Below are 26044 nucleotides of genomic sequence, written 5' to 3'. Positions count from 1 at the left end.
CATCCTCAGGGTTTCCCTGCGGCACACTGTGCATGTGCTGGCAATGCAGGGAGCAAAGGTACAAAGAGCCGAGGTGCCACAGAGCACCAAGCGGCCCCAGCTCCTCAGAGCGAGCTGCCATGCAGGCCGCCTGCCTCAGCTCCTCATCTGCCACTGCATTCCCCGGCCCTGGTGGGTGCAGCAAGCCGCCCGTCCCATCAACCGCTCGGTCCCTGTGTTCATTCACTTCCCTGTATCAGCTGCGGCCTGTAGATCAGCGACAGAGAAACCCCATCCTCCCCGTGACAGGCGGCATGCCCGGCAGTCCGGCCTGAAGTCGCTTCGTCCAGCTGCTGGAGTCTGCGGAGCCACCACAAAAACCACCGGCAGTGAGAAATGTGTGTCAGGACAAGCACAGGCACAGCTGGTGGCCTCGTTCTGCTGATGTTGCCCAAGTCTGCCCTGCTGCACCCCGTTTTACACAGTTGCTTTCCTGGGAGTTACAGCTGAAATACGGACTTTTAATATGAAATTTTTCACAAGGCCGATGCATTCACTAATGGCCAGAAAGCAGCACTGCTTTTGAAAGTGTTTGTTTTGCTCTTCAAAGGAAAAGCAGAGAAACAATAGGCCAGCCAGCAAGGAGAAAAGGCAGCTGGGAAGGACAAGGAGAATAAAAATAGCAGCATCTCCCATCAAAAACTTCAAAGGAAAAGATACTTAGTTCTTTAAGTGGATCGATCCAAATTTTAAATAGCTACAGTACCATAAACAAGTTCGTCGGCTTGCTAGCACTGTCTACGTACAAAACTCTGTAACAGAAGAAAGGGCAAAAGTTATTTAACTGCAACAAATTCAAACTTCGACTTACAAAGTCAAAGTTATGAAGGCATGAAGAGTAAAAATAGGCTTCTCTTCCAGGTAATGGATTACTAAAAGAAAGCAGAACTGTCATATTCCTATACGGGCTAAGATGATTTTCAGCAACTGGGCCTTAACTACAAGGCAAACCAAGAGCAACAACCCATTCTTCAGTGTATGTGCCTAATTCTCTGAAACACATAACACAGTACCAAGAATTTCTAAAAACCTGCCAAAGCCAGCTTTTGTATGTAAACCTATCAGAAGGGATTAGGTCCCTAAAGCCCTCAACGCCTGAAAAGTCTTAAGATAAGCGTTGTTTTTTCCTTACAATAATCAAATATTGCTAATGCAATGCTACAACCAAGAATATTCAATGCTCAAAACCTTCAGCTATGATTTTAACAGCAACATATACAGAAAAAAGCAAAACAAAAGAACAACAAAAAACTTCCCTTTTTCTCATAGGGAAATATAGGTAAACAGTTTGTGTGGGTGGAAAAGGTTATGGGAGGCAAAGGTCAGGGGGAGTAATTTTTCTTTTATACTTGCACCATGTGTTTTAAAATTCTGAACCACTGCAGCAGTGCAATTAAATATTAGTGTTTCTAAAGCCAAACAAAAAAATCCTAAATGATACTAAATAAATAAATAAAGGATGCAAAACTAGCATTTAAGTAAAAAATTGCCTGGAATTGTACCTGCTTGCTTTACTGACAAAGCAGGTATCTTCCTCCTCTGTGCACCTGCTAAAACACAGACATGCGAGGCCATCAGGGCAGAGCCTGCCACCAGAATTATGCTATGTTTCCATCACTGAGTCTCTTGCTGATGGTAACAAGCTGGTGGGAACACAGCCTGCCTTCCAAATCTCAAAGGCATAGTACATGGCTGGCGCATGTAAGAATATTTTTTAGTCATATTGTATATCTGACATCAGAACCATTAGTAAGCAAACATGAAAACTGACCTAGATGTTAAAAAAAAAAACTCATTTAAGGTTGGCATATGATATAAATGATGTCATCCAAACACGATTTTGCATAGTAGAGTCCCCTTGGCAGGGATAGAGTGCAGTTCAGGAGCTTATACCAAGTGAGAGTCCTGCACAACTGAGAACAGGACACACAGGGCAGATAATTCCCTATCCGCATGTTTCTGCAAAGATCCTCTTTCCTAAATCTGAGTTGTTAATTACAAAATTACAGAAGACAAAGCTATGACAGGGCCACGATAGGTCATCAATTCTATCCCATACCCAAACACAGGATTAATTTAACTAACCCACTCCTGACAGAGGTTAGCCTAACCTATTGTTTCTAAAATCTTGTAATTACAGAAGCTATGCAACTCTCCTGACAACATCCAGGATTTCACTGCCGTAACTGGAATAAATATTCTAGTGTCTAATCTTAACTCCCTGTCTTGTGATTTTAACTACTAGCTCTTGTCCTAGTTGCAATTAAACAGAAATGTATTTCCCTTTTGTCTCTGCACCTGTCCGTCAGGTATTCGCAGACTTCCAATATCCTCAGTTCCATCAGCCCTTTATTCCTTCTCTGCCAAAATCGTTGGCATAGAAACTGCATTATGGTTGTTCAAAATGTGCATGGTCCTGGTTTTGAAAATAACTTCTCAAATGTAGCCCAGACAAATTCCATAGAGCCATTTGTCTTCATGCAGTGGAAGAGCAGAGCCTGAATTTAAACTTGGGGATCCTGATTTGTTCCCTGCTCCAACATACACCTGCAGCCTGTTTTGTTAATATTATCCCTTTGGACCACAGGTAGGTAAGAAGTTTTTAGCACTGTGCATATGAAAACTACCTGAGAGGGTGATGTAGAAGACCCTGTATTATCAATTACATTTATTTTCCATGCTGCTGCTTATCCTACTCCACACCAAGAACACACTGATGCTTTTTCTTGAAAAAATACATACGTACATGGAGCCATAGATCCGAGTTCCCTTCCACAAGCAGTAACTGGCAATGAGTCAGCCAGCACTGCAGGTCCACCCCTGAGAGTTATCCCCAGCTGCTGGATCTGATGCCAACAACAAAACTGTGCAGGGAAAAAGCACGACACCACAGACAGCAAAGCGGTGTCTCCACAGCCAAGCCTGGGAACTGCTGTTTTTCCTTGCGTTCACAGAAGGGCAAGTGTGTCACAATTTGATTTTATATAAATACACACACACACACACATATATATATATAATATTCAGATAAATATATATAAAGCTAACATATATATAATGCTTTTATATATATATATATATATATATAAAGCTAAATTACAGTATGGATCAGTATACATATTCGAGGTATTACTGAAGAAAACCTGAAACATAAGAGTAACTCACAGGATAACTACGAGCTACCACTAGGATCTAACAACTAAAAAACAATCTCCAGAGAGATTTCTGATTTAGGGAAGAGTGACTGCCACACTCTAAGAGTTTTGCAAAACCCCATCTAAATCACTATAAACAGTTCTTACCACTGATGTCAAAGAAAGATGAGTTCGAACAAGAACAGGTGCAAAAAAATGCTGGTAAAGATGAGCAGGGAAAAAAAAACATCCTACAAGCGGATCTTATTTTGTCCAGTTACATGGCCACATTCTATAAATACACTTACAGCATAACACCACACTAAGGGAACTATTTAAATTAAAATACCAAGTTGTCACAGAGAACAACAACTGAGGTATTATACCCGTTGAGTAGGAACTTGGCATTACGACTGTCAAGGCCACGAAGCAGAGGTTCTTCCCACTACAGATTAATAATTTGAAGCTGAATACTTGGATCCACATCTCACAAGCCTGGATCTAATGCCTTAGACACCTTGACAGCTACTACAAAAGCTGTGATACTGCAGGCCTCTACCCACCCTGCTGCTAAATGTGGCTGATCCCTCATCACCACAGCCATGACAGAAGCCTTAAGGCATTTATGCAAGTAGGCCTCTGTTGGTATTGATAGCTTACTTTTATCTATAGGGATAATTGTACCATATTATTGCCAAGTATAACCTGTGTATATCTCCAAAAGGTATCCTACTATATCCTCTCTTTGAAAAAAAAAAATCCCCTCAGTAAACCAACTTCACATAAGCATAGCCTCACCTGACAAAATCTGGTAACAAGCCAATCCATTTCCACAAGCTTGAATTAGATTCTAGATGAGGTTGTCTGAACAGTTGGCCGTGGGGCAAGGACACACATCGCTATTTTTTTTTCCTATAATTTCTCTCAAATATGAGAGCTATTCCCTCCTACTGCTCTTGCAGAGTAACATATTAGTCTCAATGCTATTCTCCTAGTTCTCCTTACAGTATCACATCTAACTCAACATACCAAGTTCCTCTCTTTTCCTTCAGCTTCCCTATGACCTTTCTATTTATAGACTTAAAAAGTAAACTGAAAATAAGAACGGAAAGATAAATCATCTAAGCCTTTAACCACTGTAAGTTCTGTGCTGTAAGACCCCTCTCAAGTTTGTTTCTGAATAATATACCAACACTTCTACCAAATGGCTTATGGCAAAAAACAGTCAACTACCTTTTTAGTCATAAGCTCAGTGTACTTTTCTTCCAGTTCACACTCTTCACACATCTACAAATTAGCATACAGTGATCCCATTGTACTGGCTGAATTTGCTTGTTTTTGTAGGAATTTATTAGAATACAATTATAAGAAAGAGAAGAACCGAAACGGCCATCATCGATTGTTGGCTTCTTTCTTTACAGAGCTCTTCAGCCAAGAAGACTGCTCTGATTGTGTACTTCACAGAACGTGCCTGAGGACGGATGATACTGCTACTGAGGACAAGCTACTTGGATTTAACTTTCAAAAACCGTGTTTGCATTATACACTAACAACTTCAGCAAACGCTTATAGATGACAGGAACTGCCATTAGCATCAAGACTTTGGAAAGTTAACCAGTTAACTTCAGAAGAGTTAACGAGAAACAAGTCCAGAAGTGAAAAAAGCAACTCATCACTTCCATTGATATTTTTTCAACCTAATCACACTTTGAAGCTTCTCTCTCACTCTCAAAAAAGTATTTTACAACATGCTGAGAAAAAAAGTCTTCTCAGCTTTGCACATTTGACTTAAATTAAACCCACCCCCCAATGTCCCTGCTAGTGAGGTAGATGTCAGTTCTGTAGGTTTCAAACTAAAGATAACACTAAGAGGAAAAAAGTGGTATAATCAGAGATAATTATCTTGTTTAAGTGTCAACATAAAATTACAACTCTGATTAGAAAAATAACAAATATTTGTTCAATTTCCTCCAGAGAAACAAGCATTTCACATTTGCTCCCAGCTTTACTCATGAAACGATCAAACTTCCAAACACCCCAAAGAAATCTTTGTGTTTTGACATAACCACTCTCTCGCAAAACATTTTATCTGAAACTAAAGATTTTCAAAGGAATAGTAGGCTTGTGTTAAAGACTTGTTACTACCTATCACAATTTTTCTCCAAATTGAAATACCATGCATATACAACAACCGTGCTGAGGATTTTCCTTAATTCTAAAAGGCATCATCTGCAATTCATTATATTAAGCTGATATAAAGCTAACAGTCAGCCTTTATACTGCCGTTTGTGTTCGTAATGTACAGCCTGCTTGCAACAGTTGCACGGCTTAATTACACAGATGCACTATACTGGCACCATACAGGCATGCTCCTGTCATTAGTTATTTGATAAGTCATTTAAACTGTTAAGCTAATTCAGAGATGGTAGAAAGAACAGCAATCCACACTCAGATTGCGGGCATTGCTGGGATCAGGTAGGCATGTAAGAAAGCAGCTTTTTGCAGTTTAAAGCTAAGACAAAGCCTAGTGCTATGTAAATCTTCAAAGCTAATCTATATGCAGCATACATGCTGCTATAATCAAGGTGACTTATTGTCAGAGCCCAACATTTTCTCCATTATCAACTATTATGTCTAGAGTTTTGGCTACTTCAGAGCGAAAAGAAAGATCATGGACCCATGAATAGGATATTTTCAACGTAAGGTAGCATGGTGTTGTGAAGAAAAAAAATACTCTGGTGGTTTTGAAACCTGTTAAGTCTGAGGTGATGTACTGCACATTTAGTATACACTATAAAACTTAGGAAAGACTTCTTAAAAAGACTGACCGCCTACAAAACTTAAACTCATTAAACGCCTTTCATAAAGTTCATTTGAACATAAAGCAATCAAAAGAAACCCCCTCAAACTTCATGCTCTTCAATCTTAGCAGTGAACACCTGATCAAACTTCAACTACATATGCTCTAGTACTATGCTAACTTTAATGCTAACTTTAAATAAAAGAACACAAAGCTTCCAAGTATTTAAAAAAAATACAGAGTAAATATTGATTTTACCACTACTTAACTCAGAACAACTCTAACTTATAACCAGTTTGCTTGAGATTCTAAACCTCAAGAAACCAGCACAGACATCTAAACCATGCTGTATGGGTTCTTGGCTTCAGAAAGCAGTCTGCTTTAGTAACAAAGTACGACTTATTTACTTAAATATTTGAGTAACTGTTTCTGTTTGCAGGAAAGAATACATATAAGTGAAACAGGATTTTTTTTCCGCATTATGAAATTTATTGTGTGTTTATCACATTCAAAAAGCATTGACCAGTTGGTTGATTTTTTTTTTGTAACTGTTAGAATGCCAAGGAAAAGCTGATATATTTGGAAGCTGAACTAGCTCCTAATAGAGTTCACCAGGAGCTTCGGAGGAAATTTGAATGGCCATGTATTCAACACTTTGGACTTCAAGTAGTTCTGTGGGCACAACAGAATAATTTTAAGAGGTTAAAAGAAACCAAATGCTTTGGAAAGACCAGACAGTATCATGGATATATGAAATTTATCTCAAGTTTAAAAGATTTTTAAGGGTTTGATGATTAAATCCTTACCCCATTTTCATGTCTGTTTAAAATCTCAATTTTCAGTCTAAGCTTAAGTTTTTACATCTGTCATGATTGCCTGCTTGGGCAATTATGGAAAAAACAGGATGAAAATTGCTTTGGGATGAACGTTGACAGATTCTTCATGAGACATTGCAAGGCTCAAACAGGAGTGGGTTAAAGAAGAGAGAGCAATTCTTATGGTCAGATAAGGACCAAAACTAGAGCAAAAAACATACAATTGATTGCATGAAAATGCTCCGCATTGAGCAACAGACATGCAAGAAAAGCTGAAGTAACAGTGGAGAGTGGGTCTGCTTAGTTTTTGGTAGATGGAGAAAACTGAAAACATTTCCCCACTGTACAAGTGACAGTCTTTATTCGAATATATGGAACAATCTAATTATGGGGGAAAAAAAAATGATAAACTTTACAGAAAGCCCACTACAGAGCTAATTCTGAAACAAAAAGGGATAGATAATTGCTTAATCTCAAAATTAAGACTGAAGTACACCAATAGTACTTTACATCAAGCAGTTATCTTTAAAAATGAGTGAAAAAGGACAATTTACTTTTTAAAAAAGGTGTCCTCTAAATACGGCATACATATAAAGTACTCTAACATCCTAGATTTTTTCAAAGCTTTTTGAGAAACACACACAAATAATTCAGATTTAGTCAATTTTATTTACAGTTTGTTTTTTTTTACATTTCAGAGCATTACACAATTACATATTCTCATTTTCTGACCTGCAAACAGATACCTTAAACGGAAATATTAAAAAAAAAATGAAGTTAGATACATCCAAAATGCAACAATTACACATCTGACAATTCACAAAGTGTAATTAACTAGGACGTATCCTAAGAATTTAGGAACAACCAGTCAGGAGAAAATCTGACCAATTTCAGCAATCAATTATTTACACATTCAAAACAAAGCCTCTCTTAATCTAAAACTCCAGGCAAATAGCCTGAAAGACTTCTTCAGGAAGAAAGACCAGACGTTATGATTCACACCTATGCAGCATTAACAGCCCTTGATCCCAAATACTGAGCAACTTCTCAGCTTTGTCTTAGAGCTACAGGCATCCCTCTCAGCTTCTGAGACCCTGAAGTGTCAATATTTGTGCCCCCATGTGCATAGAAAGGCTGAGTGTTTAAGAAGTGGTCACTAAGATTAAACCCCATTTAATCTGGTCTTTAGTTACGTGAATTTTTCTTCCTTAAAAATTTCAGCAAGTCTCCTAACGGCATTTAAACTGGCCTGTGTGGATTGGCACATGCCTCTGAAATGTTTACGTATGCATCGAACCAATTTGCACTGGCCAGACTAAACACATTGGAGAGTATTTGAAATAATGTTTAAAGACCATTTAGACAAGGCTTACATTTCTACACTTCCCTGATGGGCCACCTAAAGAAAAAAATAAAATATCACAGCTACTACTTTCATCCCTTGTGTTAACCCTTTGCCACGCAGCAACTAGGTACATACTGGGTAGAAACTACTAAAAAATTCCCTGCAAATAAGCTGCCTTTCAGCTGAGGCTATGGCTCCTATGCATTGGGTGTTTGAGGAGTTTTTCTTTAAAAAAAGTCTCACTTGAAAAATACTGAAATTCTCACTTTCGGCTAATTTTGATTGCATGTTCAATTTGTTTAACTTTCAAGAAACTGCTACAAATGGAACAACTTTAGTATAAAAAGAGCATTCAACCGAGTGCAACTTCTGACTTGGCAAGTCCTTCATGGTAGTTCTCTAACTAGGCTATGAATTTTGTGGAGCCTCCGGATTTCTTGCCTACCTTACTCTCCATGTTCACGTTTCAAACTGTGTCAGCAGGGCCCGAACTTCGGGAGTCAGCTGCTTAGCAGCCTTAGCTGCCTCTGTGACGGCCTTGCGGTAAAGACCCTTTCTCTTCTTATTAAAGCGCGACTGGAAGTTTTCTAAAAAGGGGGATAGTTGTGAAAGAGCAAGAATAGATGTTGTTGGGGACCCAAACCATGATATACAAGCCTCCTGTCGAACTAAAAGGCCATTATCTTTCCGGCTCACAGTTATGGTCAGAATACGAGCTGGCCACCAAGGGAAGCCATAAATCTTGGCCCAAACAATGTCCCCTACACATATGGTCCTGCCATCTGGTGTAACACACTTAGAGACTTTTTTGGAAAAGACTTTCATTTTCAAGGAATTACTGAGCTTTTTCTCTTCCTTTGAAGAGGAGGAGGAGGAGGAAGGTGCATGCATGCTGCCTGGAGGAAAATCAAAGCTTTCAGTAGAGCTACACTCAGAGTTGGTAGATTTCAAATCATCTGTGCTATCACTACTACAAACTGATGCACTGGAAGAGTCAGATTTCTTTTGATTAAGGGTCATGTAAACCGTTATATTGCTTTTGCTGCCTCTCTTGCCCAATGTCTGGTGTTCATCCTGATCAACAGTTACATGCACTTCACTTGTGTCCTGAACCTCACTGCTGGCCTCTTCAGGGCCTTTTGAGGGGCTCTGATTTTCTGAAGGGGCCTCACCTGCTGAGCGGGTGGAGGAGCAGCGAGACTGGGGCTTAGTTGCCATCTTGCCACTCCGTATTTTCTCAAGTCCTGTCTTGAGAGAAGAGTCATTTTCTTCATTCCGATATCTTTGTGGCTTTAAACGCAATCGAGGTGGGAGGGAACCTGAGCTGGTGTTCTGAAGACGCCGTGTGAAGTGGACCTTTGAGTGTGCATTTTTGGAAGAGGAGGTTGCACTCTGCTTCTTTTGTGCCTTTTCTTTGGCCATTTTCAAGACTTCCCGAGCTTTTGCATGATCCATGTTTTTGCTCTGGAGAACTTTTTTTGTATTTAACTGCGCTTTTGAAGTATTTGCTTGTGCAGAAACTTTAACTACTCTGCTTCTGCTGTGGGCAATATTTGAAACCTTGACCACAGCATTCCTTTTCTGGCTTTCATTTTGGCTTTTTCCATCCACCTTGTGGTCAGTCTTAAGTTTTTTATTCACAGTAGTCACACTCTCGTTTCTTCGTTTTTTATTATCCTCATATTTTGAAGAGTCACTTGCATTGCCACCTTTTTTTATTTCCTTTTTTTCTGCAACAACACTGTTTTTGCACTTGTCACATAAGACCTGCCGGGGTCGTAGTTTGATAGCATTCATGATAGAAGTGGGTTCCTCCCTGTACATTTTACGCTTGGGCCGCTTAATTTTCCGGGGCGGAGGCTGAGGTATTGACTGGTTATACGTGTCCCTGATAAACAAAGGAGGAGGATATGGCGCTCCCTCATGAAAGAGAGGAGGTGGTTTAGAAGTCCATAGGCTTTTAGCTAAGCTTGGTTCTGATGGCTGCATGAGAGAAGAGTCATCAGGGACTGCAGCATTAGATTCACACTTCACCTGTGCCTCGTCTTGGAATGGTTTACTTTGGAGCTGCATGGCTTCAGGTTTATCCTTGTATTCCCTTTTAGGAAATATGGTCACAGGGATTCCGTGGGGTCCAAACCTTGAAGAGAACAAAAGAACGTTAAAGGTTGAGAGATCTTTTGTTGCATTTACTAAAAAGCATTTGAAAGCCTGTCCACGTTACATAACCACCATTTGAAATACATAGATTCTGGGCAAAACTGAAGCATTACACCAAGCCTGATGGTAAATTTTGAAAAGGCAGAATACCAAAACCAAGTCAGCAGAGAACATGAAATATGCAACTTCACTTATATGCTTGTTTTATTTTCAGGGATTGTTGTTAATAAAAAGCATTACCTAGAAGATTAAATTAAAAAACCTAGAAGGTTAAATTAAAAAGTTTAACCTTATACTTCCAGAAAACACAAGCATGCAAACACTCAGTAAGTCATCCCATAACTCTAAATCTATACAAGATTAATTTCCATACTAGGTCAACTTATGTGAGGAAGGCATCTTCAGTAACTTTTACAGAGTTCTTCAATTTGTGGCATAGCACAAAAGGCTGAACTTATTCCAGATTTAAGCTGAACACACAATGCGTAAGTATTGGCATATAAGAGAATGCTATCATTCTTTATGTACAATAAATACCCACAGAAGATTAGTACTTGACCATCTGATGCATGACAGCCTAAAGCTTGCTAGCCCAGTAGACTGAGTTTCTTTCAGCAAAGCTACCCTCATAGTTTCAGTACTGTATAAATCCTTTCCCTCTGTTCTGCACACAAACAATATTTTAAGATATTGCCTACCTTTCTGCAGACAGCTCTAGGTATTCTATGATCTCTGCTGCCCTATTTGACAGGCACATAGGACTTCTCACTGATTAAGACAATAGAAAAATCCCAGCAAGTCTTAGGCATTAGTTCAACTTTCCTGTACTAACAGACGTGGCCTGTTCAACAGGTAACCAGTACCTTCTACAAAAGGTTACGCTAAAGGAAACATTTCATCAGCTTGCAAAGCATTATATTTGCCTTCTCCAGAGAGAAAAGTCAACTGATAAATACATTCATATTTCAATGTGTCTTTCAAACCCTAGAATGGGGAGAAAGGGATTAAAAAAGCCTGTTCAACATTTCTTGTATCTTACACTAGAATCTGCCATCTGAAGTATCAACCTTAACAGAGCTCTCATGAGGCTGTTCAGCACCCAAGCTCTGCCTGACTCCAGCTCCAATACACACAGAAGTGTTTGGCTTACATGAGGTTATATTTTAATGGTCTAACTTGATGCAGTACGAACACGACAGATGAGGCTGCAATTTAAACATTAAATCATCCATTCCAAATCACCAAACAAACACCATTCGCGTTTATCCCACCTCATATCCCACAAGACATGCGAATTAAGCCATTATCCAGGATTTGTCCTCAGGTAAACGCTAGTTCACAGTGCTCTTCGGCTCTTTAACTGCAGCACCATCTTAACTGATTGAACTGAAATTTATTTGCAATCTATGGTTGCCTCTCAACTGAAAATAAATGCTGAATACTGCTCTAGTTTCCTGCAATAAACACACAGGTTATACAAATGCCTACTTGCTCTCTTTTTCAAAACAAGTTTTGAAGAAATGTGTCATCTAGTGTTAGAAGATTCTTTACACTGTCACCAGCAAGAGCCTTCACTTATCTGCCCTTCTGCATATCTGATAAGCTACTTTTTACGCTTAAAATTGTTATTGAAGCGAGCAAACCCTCCAAGATTAAGTTACCCATCCAGCTCGCGTTCCATTGTACCTAATCAAAGGGCAACTCAACCATTTTCTTAATCATAAAAAGAGCAGCAGTTGTACCCATGACAATTTTCAGCTAACAAGTATCAGCACCAGTGCTATTGTTCCACTACCCCTAGACGCTGTTCCTCTGCTACCTTTGAACTCTAGAGCCAGAGGCAAGAGCCAGGCTAGCTGTCGGAGCACTGTTCTGTCCTTATGCAGTTGCCCATGAGTGCTCTTTGCCACAAAATATCCTCCCGCCCCACAAAAGTTCATTTCTCAGGGGTGGGCCCCCTCCAGACGTCCCTCCTGACAGGACTGCTACAAGTAAATGCAGTCTACTGCCACTGAGGGCTACAAAGAGTTACAAACATTTAGCAGCAGATACAGGCATTTCTCCAGCCTACAGTAAGCGTTAATCCATCAAGGACTCTCTCATAACTAAGTTTTAAGTTCCCTAAAGTCCCAAAGTCCACCAAGCATGAACAAGTTGCTTTGCCACAAACACTTTTCCTTCCACTAAGGATTACGAATAGGTTATTGAGCTCCAAGTGGGATTTAAAGCAACAAAAAAATCAAACATACACTTAATCAGCTGATAATTAAATTAGCAACATTTCCAGTGTTACTTGCATCAAGAACTTCAGCTTCTTTTACAGCAAAAAGATCTCGATCCCATCTTTCGCCACCTGATAAAGATTACAGGAGTTGGGAAAACTGTTAGCTTACTGTACGAACTGAGAACAAGAACTCCTAGGGGGAGAGAACTCTGCTGTGAAAATTTCAATCCCAGATGAACACCAGGAAAGTAGAACTAGATAGGACTGTGATATTTAAAGGGCAAACTCCATATAGAAGTATATCACTTACACTTCTTTTTCTCTAAGGAACTGTATTTCCTAGTTGCTTACAAGACACATCCATAGGCCAACACACAAGCCTTTCTTCTAGAGGACAATTATACCGACTTGATGTTAGGACATGAAGCATTATTAGCAATGATCTAAGAAGAAATAGACAGAAGACTGCAAAGAGGTTCTTCAGAAGCATCCCATTCAAGTACTTCATCTCTTCTAGATTTTCCTTCTAGTGCCTCACAAGCAAAGTCAGCATGATCAGCACTCAAAACACATAAAGGAGCCTAATGGAAAGCTCCACACATGACTGATACAATGAAGTCATTTAAGATCATTAACGTACCTCAGACTATCTGTTCCATCAAGAATCTCTAATATAGACCTTTTCCTTCAATGACTTCTGTAATATACAAGTGAAAAAGCTGAGGAACAGGACAGCTGAAGTGGAATTTTTGTATAAGACACAAACCTGCTTTAGTAAGACACAAAACCAATCCATACCAAATCTTTGAGGCTATGGCCTGTCTCACAAAAGGTACTATTTTAATGAATGAGCTAGAATCTGCTGACCCTGCCTACCTAAAAAAGAAGTAAGACCTGTAGGATTACCAAATATTCACAACTACTGTCTGGTACCAGTTATGTAAGAGTAAAGGAAGACAATTTGTGTAAGTTGTACATCAATATGTAAAGACTTGACGAGCAAAGACATAGTTCGTTTGAAACAAGACAAATTGGGCATGCCCAGAGACTCAATATTACTTCCAACAGCTGACTGCATCTTTGCTTTGGCCCCATCCAATAGCAGGTTACACCCCTAAACGTTCAGTTTTTACATGACTGTTGATTCCTCCTTGGTAAATTTCTCCAGCCGTGCAACTTGGAAGAATTAAATGAAAATTAAAAAGAGAACAGAGGCAGAAAGACTTAGAGAAAAGAGAAAATGACACAGAATGGTGTACAGAGACAGAAAGAAGGAGCTAGTAAGCATGACAGAGAAAACAGACAATGGCTTATTTTCTTACTAGAAGAAGCAGAATGAATACGTGACCAAAACAAACCTATTCAAGACAAGACATGACAGAGCACCTAATTAGTCTAATAATGAAGTTGAGTATTTATTGAATATACTATATGCAACGTGAATTTCAAGCCCTATCTTCATACCTCTGGACCTTGAAGACAAGTGCTTTCTATACAGTCACAATAATGATTTCTGTTACACCAGCTACACATTGGAAACATCTGTGAGTACCACACGTACATAGGTCAGACATAAAAGTTGCAAGAGCTAGCATTTGGGTCATCTACTAACAGAGATGAAGATGAACTAAAAGACTACCATTAAAAAAAAGTTTTTAAAAAAATCAAAGCAGCATAACTCAGGTATATCACAACATAAATAACACATCGATCCACACATCAGTCGGTGCTGACTAGGGAGTAGTAGATCACCTCTTAAAAGAGATTGTTATAGTTATGCTACATCAGTGACATAACTACCTATTTCTTATGTCGCATGCTTGAACACTACAAGGAATTGCCTTGTCTTTGTTCTAAGAAGTGACATTTTTTGAAATATCACCTGTCCTTACTACACCATTATTTTTGTCCAGAAAAGATTGTTCTTGGCGAGACGTGCTACAGTTATTATTTGCTTAAATCAATTTGCACATACGCGCCAGCTGTTCATTGTACAGGCAGATATTACGTTATATTTATAGCTCTATTCCATCAAGTAATATTCTGAAGTAAAGGGATTCTTTGATGGGGGCTCTGAAACTGAACTGTTAGAAAAAAAAAGAGTAAGAAACAGGTATTAAAACCAAAATTAAGGCATTTCTAGAAAGCACTGCACTGCTGCTTCATACCTATTCAAAATTAGAAACAGTTTTCCATGGTGCCAAGCATCCTCCCTCATAAAACTGTCCTGGCTCTTTTTGCTCTGAAAAGGTACCTCTAGAAGAAAATACAGATAGAGCCCATACCTCCAAGGAGGTTTAAAAGTAACCAGAGTAATCAGTAGGATCTAATCACATTCCTACTATATATATACACACACATATATGCATTAAAGACAAATAATAAATAGCAACAGGAGAAGCAGGGACTATATTTAAATAATAAAAGTAACGGGGTAAAAAAGAGACCCCTTCTAACAGTCTGGGGATCTTTACACCAAGAAGAGCTATCAATTGGCTAGGATATGCAGAGATAGAAATATGATTTAATTAAATTTGATTAAATTATGATTTAATTAAAATATGATTTAAAAAGTCAGGTTTTATTTCCCGAGTTTGTCAACTGCAGGTTAATTAATACGTAGCCATGGCATCTTTTGTAATTATTTAAAAGATGGTTTTGATATCAAACCTAGAAGTCTGTTACTTACAGCCATATAGATTTGGATGCTAGATATATAAATCTGGGTACTTAAGCAAGGTAGGAACACTTCTTTCATACCTAAATCCTACAGCAGAATTACTACAATATTACTATACAATTTGTATGCAAAGCAGAGGACTGTTGACAAGTATTTTTAAATAAGCATAAGTTAAGGAACAAATCCCAGCTAAATTGACAACTACACATACATAAACATCTAAACAATACATCTTGGGGCAAAGAGTGTCTACTTCACTATGTAAAGTCTTATGCTCTCATCTTTAATCTCCAATGAGTAAATTTCACTTCTCCGAAAGAAAAAAAAAAAAAGGAAAGAATTGTAAAAGCACATTGTTCTGCCAAGAGCAGCCACAGAAGGGGTTCAGAAGTATTTCATATTCGTCTGCAAGCACTGAGTCAATGTCAACAAAACACAGTAGCTTCCTGTGTTAAGTCAAGTCTGTTCGAAATGATAATGATGAAGATGAGAGTTTTCATAAAGGCAGACTATGGCAATCTCTGATTACCTTTTAATGTATTGCTCGTTTGCTCAGTATCATCCTTACAGAAAAAAAATCGATTCAATTGTTTCTTATATCTCATGGATAAAGGCTCAAAGACTGAATGCTGGCAATATAATACTGTGCTCAAGTAAGGATAGGGCTAAGTATATTTGTTTCATGTGTATATCCAAACTGAGGGTTTAAATTATAATATCCAGTGTAATAAACAATTAGATCGTAGTTATTTCAACACAAAGTATTTCCTAACTCCCAAAAATAATCTTTATCCAAGATGCAGATTATACAGTGACATATTTGTAATATAGGATTTAGTTGGTGTGATACAGCATGTTACAGAACACGTTGGTTTTAGTGGCAGGCACCTTATCGAAAAAAGCATACACGTAAGCCAAGTTATCAGCTGAGAGGTTTACTCACCTCCTAAGCAATATAAGACTAGGATACAGACACTAGGAAATGCTAATTTCATTTAGAGCACTACAAGCATGGCAAAGAACCGCAGTGTAAGTGACTCTCTTGGAAACAGCGTGTCATCAAGAAAAGCCGTTGCCCCACCATCACAAAGTCTCAGCACCAAGAAAAAATTGGTTAAAGATATGACAGGTCAAATTAAGAAACTATACGTGTCAATCCATATCTAAGCAAACCAATAGGAAGCTTACGTGATGAAAAGACTTCACTGATCAATATTAAGCTTAGGGTTTTTCAAGCAGGAACACCTGTCTGACATCCAAGCTCTTGTTTTGGGCACTTTCAAAGCAGAGGAAGAGAGAAAAGCAAGGTATGCATAGAAACATGTTTGAAAGAGCATCTCGAGATAGCCAGTTAGAAGTATTCAAGGTAGGAATGACTTAAATCAGATGCTAACTACTATCATCCTACTGCAACCACTACACAAATGGAAACCAACTAATGATTACAAACAATATGCAAATATACCAAAGGCTATATTAACTTACAGCACACCTCCCCATAAAGTTACAAGTCCTTTCAAAGACTTCAACTTCCATGAAACTGGATCACAGAAGTCCATGTAGTCCGGATGCTGATGCAGACTTTGCAGAACTAGCCTCTGTAGAGACAGAACAATCTCTAAGTTGACAAGCCCGAAGGGTACTCAGGTGGTTCTTAATTACTCCTTCCCTCCCCCCAGAAGTGGAAAGGCACCTTTCACTTTTTCATTGGAAAGAATCTACATGCGAATTCTCAGAATTTCCTTCATTTTTCTGTAACTTCAGGAGTTCTGCCAAGGATGCAAAAGTAAACTTATTTTAAAGATAAAATGCGTTTTAAGTTTAGGCTTCCTACTAACTACTGCAATTGTACTGACACGTTTGTAAGGCTGAAGGTCCATTGAAACTCAAGTTATCTTTTAATTTTTACGTTTGTTGTCACTGTTAGTTACACACATGGTTTCCATTTTAAAGTGGATGCTTTACTGATATATTTGGATGTGTTACAAAATGACAAAGCTTTATGATAAGGTATCTTTAATATACACTTCCAGATTGCCCATATAACAGTCAAACCCAAGAAATTTGGAAGGGAGTATAATTTATTAATGGAGGAACTTTAAATCAATTCGGTGTCAAGATGTACAAGTTTCATCAGTCCCACAAAAACATAAAGAAAATAAGTCATTTAAAGCATATTGAAAACTTCACTGGCTCTCAATACTTTGAGCTCTCAAAGTCCTCTGGCTCTCAATACTTCAAGCGAAGTCAAACTGCCCTCAGAAAACAATTTAACTCAGGCAGAAATACAGAATTTCAACACAGACAAGCATACCCTGAGAAGAAATGACAGTTCAGCTTTTATCCAGTGCATCGGAGTCCAATAAAGACCAGCCATAGACTACAGCTACTTTAAGGAATGGAAGGTGGAGACACGATCCACAGACACCCTACATACCAGGGAGATTAGGGCTCACTGCTTTGAGAAGGGGCAGGGGACAGAAAAAGTCACACTTTTGTACTCACTCAAAGCCAGAAGGGGTTTGAAATGTCTGTCTGTTCAGTTTAAGCAGCACTTGTAACATGTTTTATATCCATACTAACAACCCCCTAAAAGCTGGTCCAGTTTTGTCAGCCATTTTTACTTTCTACGTGGAAACCTGGAACGGGTAAGCCTTTCAAAAACCATTTGAGAAGTGACTACAAATAAGACTCAGAGTTTTGGATGTAGATAGAGATGCAAGAGAAGCTATATTCATATACAAAAGTTGAAGCATTACAGAATCACAGAAGAATTTAGGTTGGAAGGAATATTACAAGGTCCTCTGATCCAACCCTGTGCTCTGAGGCTAAATTTGACACTATACTATTCAATATAACCTGTCAATCAGAAAGCTATGTGTAATTTATGCTCTTAACCACACACACACTCACATCAGACCTCTGCTTCCAGTGTTCTAGGGACTAAGCAAATACCCGAGAAATGTTACGGCCATTCCTTAAATGCTAGCATTCCACTAAGCCCACTCACACCTCTGAGAAACAACAAAAGAGAATAGAGGATGATTTTTAGGAACATCTTGCAAACTGGGTATAAATTTACCAAAAAAAAAAAAAAAAGTAAAACCCACAACCCCAAGTAACACAGACATTTCTTCACTGCTGAGAATACCAGTACTTCCACAGAGCTTAAACTTTCCCTAGCCAAGAAAGAACAACAGTCCCTATGTATTAAATTAGCAGGGAAAGAGAACTTAGAGCACAGAGAAACACGCCATATCTTTTTCCAGGTAACACTTCTGCTGCTTCTTCCTCACATCACATCCTGAATCTTTCACAACTCGGAGTACCTTTTTTCCCCCTCCACTTCTCTTGGCACATAGAGTTACAATACACTAGACTCACCCTGCAGAGTTAATGTCAACAAAGTGTCAGCATATGTAGGCTGCAAGTTTCAAGAATTGTTAAATGTAAGTGATTTAAAAATATAACAGATGTTTTGCAGATTGAGACAACACAAAGTAGGGAATGTATGCAACAGTTCACTTAACCTTATTATTTTGCAGTAGAAAGTCAAATGAATAAATTGGAAGAAGCACAGGATTTGAGACTCTCCAAGAAAGATTGCTATAAATGAAAAATACTACTAAGATTATCAGAATTTGAACCTATCTGTAACAGTTTATTTTCATCTTAGATTTCACACATGCCTTGCTGCAGGAAGTCTTTCTTTCCCACAATCAAACCCCAATTAAGATGTAATTTTAAACACCTGTCTTCTAGCAATAAACTGAGCATCTTTTGGCTATCTACAGCTTTTAGGTCACAAAACAACCCTTTGCTCTTCTCCCACTGCCTCCTCCCCTAGGAGCTGCAGCATTCACACACAAGTCAGAGGGAAAATAGCTTAGAGAAAAAGACAGCGGTCTGCATTTTTGGTAGACCTGTGTGGTGCCAGGAGTTGGACTCGATGATCCTTATGGGCCCCTTCCAACTTGGGATATTTTATGATTCTAGAAGTGTCAATCACAAGTATAGCATGAGAAGCAAACTTTTAATCAAATGATAAAGCCATATGAAGCCCAAGTCCTGGCTGATGGCTACACAACAGAATAGAAATGTAATTCTCCTCACCTGTCCCCCAGCACTTAGTTTTTAGAAAGGCAGGAGGGGAACAGCGCAGAATTAGTTATCCTCTCTCCAGAAGAGCAAACTAAAACCAGGACTTTTTAATCCTACGCTTTCAGATTTACAGATGCTGTTCACAACCGTTATTTCCTTCTGTGCATTTCCTCCAGGTGCAGAGCAAGATTTACAGTAATTCTAAGCCAGCAGGTGGCATTAACATCTCGTATACCCTAAGCAAACAGAGTTAGTCAAATGCTGGATACAGCAAGCTTAAAAGCCCTATCTATACCTAACAAGTACTTTTCAATGAAAATTTGAACAATGGCATGGAAAATTAACCACGTTCTTGCACAAAGCCTTCCAGTATTTGCTTTGACAAACCAACTCGATTGCCTTCCCCTGCCTGACGGCTGGCTGCACTTCCTGCCTCTTGTATCAGCACAGCTCCATCACATACCCGCCAAGGAACCCACATCAGAACCTTATCCTAGAAGGCAATAAGGCACTTACATGTTATTGCCGCTGCTGTCACTCTCTCTTAACAGTAGGATCACACTTTTAACTTGTACTGTAAGCCTTCAGAGTAAAAAAGGGAGGTATGTCCCTACTGAAAGGATGATTTACTGTATAAGATATTGATTTGGGATTGACAGACGTGGCTTCCTATTTTCAAAACTTCCAGTGCAGCAGCTGACAGGTTGATCTTCAGTACATCACACTGCCATCAGTAAAGGCAGAGAGAATACTTCCTTACCTCAAATAAAGGTGAGAAGAAAGTCCACTGAACACTGAGGTACCTGTATCCTTGTGTTACAGACTCCTAAATGAACATCCTATTCATGGTGGGCAGGGGGTAAAGGGGAACAGAAGGAAATCAAACCTTTAATACATACACCATTAACTTCATATCAAGGTCCACAATATTAAAATGCGAAGTCAAAACATCATTTTAACGACAGAAACAGAATTGGGAAAAAAATTAAATGAACACCTTTAGAACCACAAATATATGGGGACAGTTTTGCTTTTCCTTCCCTCCAAAATTTAAGTAATTTAGAACATGCCTTGAGAAGGCAAAAGAATTCGGTAGACAGTTTTTTTCTAAATATTCATTAAAAGGTACTCTTCATGGTGCTGTATAGAACAAGCACCTTCATTGCCCTGAAGAAAAAAGCAGAAATTAAGATCCAAAAAGGACCAGGAATTATTTTCTTCTGAAAATATAACGAAAACAGTATTAGCTTGTGTAGTGAACACATCAGCCGCTTTACTAAGTTATTAAATGAGTGTATTTCAATACTAAATTTCACTTTTACTCAACAAGAACTCTCCTACAGAGGCCTTCCGATATTGCTCTACAGGAAACAGAATTTGCATTAGGAAAGTTTATAAGATGCACTTGGATGACCTAGGGGAGACATCTTTCCCTAACCACCCTTCTTGTATGCTAGAAATCCCACCGTTTTCATGTAAATTTATGCTGAAATTGAGGTGGTTTTGATTTAACCCCTAATTTCACCTTCTGGGTTCCCATATAACAAGTGCCCTTGAAGGAAGTCCAGGATCATACAGATGAAGAGGAAGAAATAAAGAGTTCAACTGCATAAGAGTATCTGGGAGAAATAGCACAAGCCTTCACGTGCCCTTTTTCCCAGTCCTTATGATGAAGGCTTTCCCCAGGGCCTGCGCTTCAAAACAGCGGAAATTGAGATGCATGCTTCCACCAAAGCCCCAATGCAGAAGAAGCAGGGCGTTTGCCTGCCACAGGTGACCTTTAATGCACAGTGCTGCAGTAGATCTGCTGCATGAGAAAAGGATCGTCAGTGCACAACAAAACCTCAGGCAAGGGACGTTTGTGGTCAATACATGTATAAAAAGATATAATCTCTTTTAGGAGTAAAGGAGCAGACATCTCATTTTGCTTCTTCACAAGCACAGATCCCTAGAAGTACAGAAGCACGTGCTCAGTTACCTTCCTAACCACGGTAATAATGTGATTTTGCTGTGTACCAGACCTTCAGACCTACAAAAGAACAGATGTTAACTAGCATTATAACCTAACTCTTCCTGGCCTTCGTTGGGGCATTCAGTCTTTCACACTGCAAAAGAATACAGATTGCAGGTCATATTTTAGTAATTGGCTTTGAAAAGACAAATTGTGATTTGAAATGCAAAGTTATCTACGACTTACATGTTTAAAACTTCCTTCCATGACATTATCCAGAACTTAGGTTTCAGAAAACGCCTTCTGTTTCAAAAAGCAATCAAGATGCTAGGCCCAGGACAAAAGTGCTGGTCACTAATACCTTTCTTTTAGAAGACACTGTCAATACTGTTATTGCAGAAATTATTAAACAGATGATGGTAATAAGACACACACGTGCAGTCTAAATTTTGACAAAATCTAGATTTTCCACATTGCAATTCTTTCTAAAAATAACCCTGGTCAAAATTCACTTTTCTCCCATGTAGTTGCATAGCATTTATACGTTTATAAAACAAAATAGGAACAGAGATTTTCACCTGTAAATAGCAGTTAGAGTGTTTATAAATATAGACTCACAACGATGACTTGTGGCATCCCAAGAGTCCCCTGCTATAGGAAGGCAATACAAAACCAAAACCCAGACCTTGCAATCTGATGTTACTTTGTGAGAACACCAACTCCCAAAATGAAATAAAATAAAAATCCTGGTACTTAATAACCGCTAAACTTCACCCCATTCTCTGCACACAAGGAGCAATTAACATTAATACCCACACTTCAGGACCGTAACAGCCTGGCTTGGAAACCACTAATCTGGGAAATAGCAGGTAGTGCAATTAAGGTTACCTAGGCAATGGGAGACATGAGCCAAGGAGGGGAAGCACCGCGGATCTCCAGGTCTGGCACCCGGCGAGGATGCACGCCCACCTCCGCGGCTCGGGGCTTTCCCCCCCGGGCAGGAGGATGTCCCAGTGCTCGCCTCCTTCCCGGTGCCCAGCTCCCACCAGGGGACGGGACCGAGGGCCCCTGGAGGGGCACTCCGCGTGGCTCCGGCCTCCCGGGGAGGCAACGGAGGAGGAGGAGGAGGAAGAGGCGGCTCGGGACGGCTCCCCCGGGAGATCTCTCACCTTTTCGAGAGGTCCATGAGGACCCCGGAGAAGAGCTTCTCCCCCAGCCGGAACGAGACCACCAGGGCGTCCTCGATGATGTGATCCAGGGTGACCCGCACCTCCGAGCCGGGCAGCAGCGGAGCCTCCGCCTCCCCTCCACCGGGAGCCCCGGCCACCGGCGACTCGGGCCCGGCAGCGGCGGCAGCCGCAGCATCCGGCTCCTCCTCCTCCGGCCGGGACGGCTCCTCCCCGGGCTCCGGCTTCGCGGAGCCCCCAGTAGCCGGCGGGCAGGGCTGCGGCTCCTCCTCGGGAAGTTCGGGCTGCCCAGCAGGCGGCGGGCAGGGCTCGGGCTCCGGGCCGGGCGGTCCCCGCAGCTCGGCCCGGGCCGAAGCAGCCGCCACCAGCACCGCCTCTGGGGCGGCGGGCGGAGGAGGCGGCGGCTTCTCCGGCCTCTGCGCGTCCGCCTCCCGCCTCCCGGCCGGGCTCCGGGCGGGCTGCGGCTCCTCGGCCTCACCGGGAGCAACCTTGCCGCCGCCGTCGGCCTCCTCCCCGTCGGGCGCCGCCGACTCCACGGCCTCGGTGACGGCGGGCAGAGGGTCCGCGCCGGCCTCGCTGCCCGGGATGGGCTCCAGCTCGGGCTCGGCATCGCCGGCCCCGCCGTCGCCCGGCACCGCCGCAGTCGCCGCCGCCTCCGCAGCCGTGGCCGCCATTTTGTGTGCTGCCTCCCCGCCGCCTCCCTCCAGCAGCGGGATCGATAGCCGCGGCCTTCCCCCGCCCGCTTGGGAGGGAGGGCCCGCCCCCTAGGCTCGCAACCGGCGGCCTATTGGCGGGCGCGCCGCGGCTCCCCGCTCCTAATGGAGAGCGGAGCCGTCCGTCAAGCCCGCCGGGAACTTGCCGTTGGCCGACGGGGACTTCATTCAATGGAAAGCCGGGAAGAGGAAGGAGGGGCGTGGCCAGGCGCTTCACAGGCCGCTACGGCCCGGAGGGGCTGGGCCGCTGGGGCCGTCCCGCCGCCCCATTGGCGGAGGGAGGAGCCGCTCCCGCGAGAGGCCGCTGATTGGCGGGGGCTGACGTCCATCAGGGGGGCGCGAGGCTGGAGCCGCGCGGCGCTCGGCATGCGCCCTAACGGCGGGCGGGGAGGCGGGGAGAAAATGGCGGGGGTAGGGGGTGGCCGGGGGGGGGCGCGCGCGCTCCAGGGCTCCCTGAGGGGACCACCTGCTACGGGGCCGAGCAGGGCCCTCGTCGGGCGAGGGGAGGTGGGGAAAACGCACAGGAAAAGAGAACGTGAGGGAAAGGGGGGGCTTGGTGCCTGCCGTGAGGGAAATCTGGGCTTTAAAAGGTGAACAGGGGTGTGTTGGCGAAGACGGAGAGCGGGGTGGCGAATGGGGGCGGGAGAGCAGCGAGCGTTTGCCCACCTGGCGTGCTGGGCCTGGGGCTGTCTGCCTGTGGGGTCAGGAGTTGGTATCGGAGGGGCGTTTTTTCCCCCCAGGTAGGAAATCTTGTATTTCCTGAAGAAAAGTTAGTTGTTTCATGTGTCGCTTTACATTTGGGGAATCTGATAGCTTTTAGAAAGGAGGGAATCGTTAAAGAGGGAGGAATGAGAGAAAAAAAAAGAGGAGAGACAAAAGGGTTTTATTTCTCCTGATGTTAGGGTGAGGGATGCATTGCTCAGCAACAAATGGAACTTCCTGAAAAGTAACAAGTAAAACCTGTAAGATTCTCTTTAAAAATAAAATATTCCTCCTCATTCAAGTTAGCGGCTTCTATTTTCAGGTTTTGAAGTTGCTACCAAGCACATACTTACGCTAGAAATAGAGCTACACCCCACTTTTTTCTGTAGAAGCTTATAGATAATGGATGCAAAGAACCAATGAGACTTTTGCAAGAGGTACAAGGAGAAATCCTTGGCCCAGTGTAAGGCCTGGTAGTATACGTGCCTTTTTTTCCATTGTAGGAAGACAAAATTATGTGCTGTTAAAGAATTACAGTAACAAAAGCAATTTTTAAAATAAATGAGGACTTGGAGTATTCTTTAAAAGCAAAAAGCTATGTTTAACTGCTAGTAAAACATGATCGTGCAAGCTACAGGATTTTAGTAGATAATATAGGTATGATTAACGTTCTCTGTTGACCTGAACGTTGTGGTTTGACTTACACGCATAAAGGCTCTGCCTGTCGTGTCTGGTAATGCTTTTCTGTGCATGGTGCTGCAAAGTGTATAAGAAATATACAGGAACATCAGGAAGAACAGGCAGGCGTATTTCTGGAGACACAGATTAGACCTAGACTTAAATTTGCTAAAAATAAAACTGCTTAATGCCTTTTTATGTCTTACTGCTATTTCTATTAAATCAATGGTTTGGTAGTGTGAGTGGGTAGAATAGAATGTGTTTACTGGGGGAATGAGTAGTAGATACTGATTTTATTTTTTTAATTATTTTTTTCCCAGCCTTGCTTGCAGCTTTGTCGATCTGTATCACAGGGAAACAGCAGATGGATTCAGCATATGATCTGTGGTTTGAAAGAAATCAGATGTGGTAAGCTTTCCCCAAACTGCCTACCATTAATATTACTGCCTAAATCATTTTGAAACATTTTTCTTTGACCAAATTTGCAAAAGACCTGTTTTCTGTATCCTCAGGCTGTAACACTTTGAAAGACGGCAACTGTCCAAGAGCCTCTAAGGGGCTCTTTCTCAGAATTATGTTCTTTCTCAGATTTCCAGAGAATAGTGAGAAAGTTTGTGTTGCCACTGAATTACCTTAATTTCAGAGCTAGCCCTCAGCAAGGTTTTTGGTTTTAGCTCAGATCTGAGATTTCGTTTTTTTTTTTTCTGTTTATTCTGCCAAGGAGAATGCAACAGTGGTGCTGGAAGGTTTGCAGAAGCTGCAAATGATGCAAAAAGAATTCTTATCTTGAAGGAGCGTGTGATATCAAAGAAGTGATCTGCTGGTTCTTTCCTCTCATTATTTTGTTCTGTGTGATTGTGACAACAAGTGATACACAGGAGAAACTTTTTACCTTGTTCAGCTGAGTCCTAGCGCAGATTAAAAAGCCATTAGTGAAGATAGCTCATATGGAATACCAGAACTGTTTTTATATTACTTTCCTACGCAGAGAACCTGACTGTGCTTGGAGGTACTCCAACTGTATTTCAACAGTAGACCAAACCATACTCTGCATACACAGGATTGTTCTGCTTGTCAGAGCTATGCTCAGCTGTTCTAAGGCTGGTTTCCCTACAGTGTCTCACACTCACAGTAATCTATTTGTTCAACCCAAGTCTGACATTGTGATGAAAAGGCATCAGGTTAGTTAGTAGGGTTGGCAGGGTGCAGGGATGCTTATTGTCATCTGTTCTATCTTTTGCTCCGCTGTCCCTTACTCAAGAGAGGTAGCGCTGTATTTCAAAAACTTCTGATTATCAGGAAGCTCAGAGGAGTTTGCAAAAGCAAAGCTGCCAGACAGCTTTCATGCAGGAGAATCCAGAAGTGGCGTGGTCCTTACTATAAAACAGCATGGCTTGTGTAGGTGCCTCATGTGGTTGGTGAATTTAATTGTGCTCTCTGGTCAGTTCAGTTAGCCACAGTTCATTTCTCTGGTGCTGCTCTGCCGTAGCAAAGAACAGCAGTAAATTCTGAGCC

At 41.3% G+C, this 26044-nt stretch overlaps 2 protein-coding genes across 13 annotated transcripts in view; one reads left to right on the top strand and one right to left on the bottom strand.

The window, feature by feature from the left end:
* The window catches only part of PWWP2A (PWWP domain containing 2A), a 39918-nt gene extending 16808 nt beyond the window's left edge, over positions 1 to 23110 (bottom strand). For 4 of the 6 annotated variants that reach the window (XR_005824425.1, XR_005824426.1, XR_005824427.1 and 1 more), the window contains exons 1-2: positions 22419 to 23110; positions 9306 to 10273 (exon numbers count right to left, since the gene is read on the bottom strand). Coding sequence is in view for 3 of the 6 variants with exons in the window: in XM_040573736.1 (XP_040429670.1) it covers positions 9306 to 10273; positions 22419 to 23110 (1660 nt within the window). In the remaining 3 variants the exon portion in view is untranslated. Of the gene's footprint in view, positions 1 to 7441; positions 10274 to 14685; positions 14759 to 22418 lie in introns of those variants that run through there. The other 2 variants (XM_040573733.1, XM_040573734.1) reach the window with 2 other exon arrangements.
* A 209-nt stretch (positions 23111 to 23319) lies between these two features.
* FABP6 (fatty acid binding protein 6) overlaps positions 23320 to 26044 on the top strand; it is a 45382-nt gene continuing 42657 nt past the window's right edge. For 3 of the 7 annotated variants that reach the window (XM_040573749.1, XM_040573744.1, XM_040573741.1), the window contains exon 1: positions 24331 to 24937. Coding sequence is in view for 4 of the 7 variants with exons in the window: in XM_040573748.1 (XP_040429682.1) it covers positions 24258 to 24314; positions 24850 to 24937 (145 nt within the window). In the remaining 3 variants the exon portion in view is untranslated. The other 4 variants (XM_040573748.1, XM_040573751.1, XM_040573747.1 and 1 more) reach the window with 3 other exon arrangements.

The sequence above is a fragment of the Cygnus olor genome, chromosome 14, assembly GCF_009769625.2.
Source record: "Cygnus olor isolate bCygOlo1 chromosome 14, bCygOlo1.pri.v2, whole genome shotgun sequence".
NCBI classification, from domain to species: Eukaryota; Metazoa; Chordata; class Aves; order Anseriformes; family Anatidae; genus Cygnus; species Cygnus olor.
Note: the sequence above shows the minus strand (reverse complement) of the source record. Positions and strands in the feature narration are given on the sequence as shown.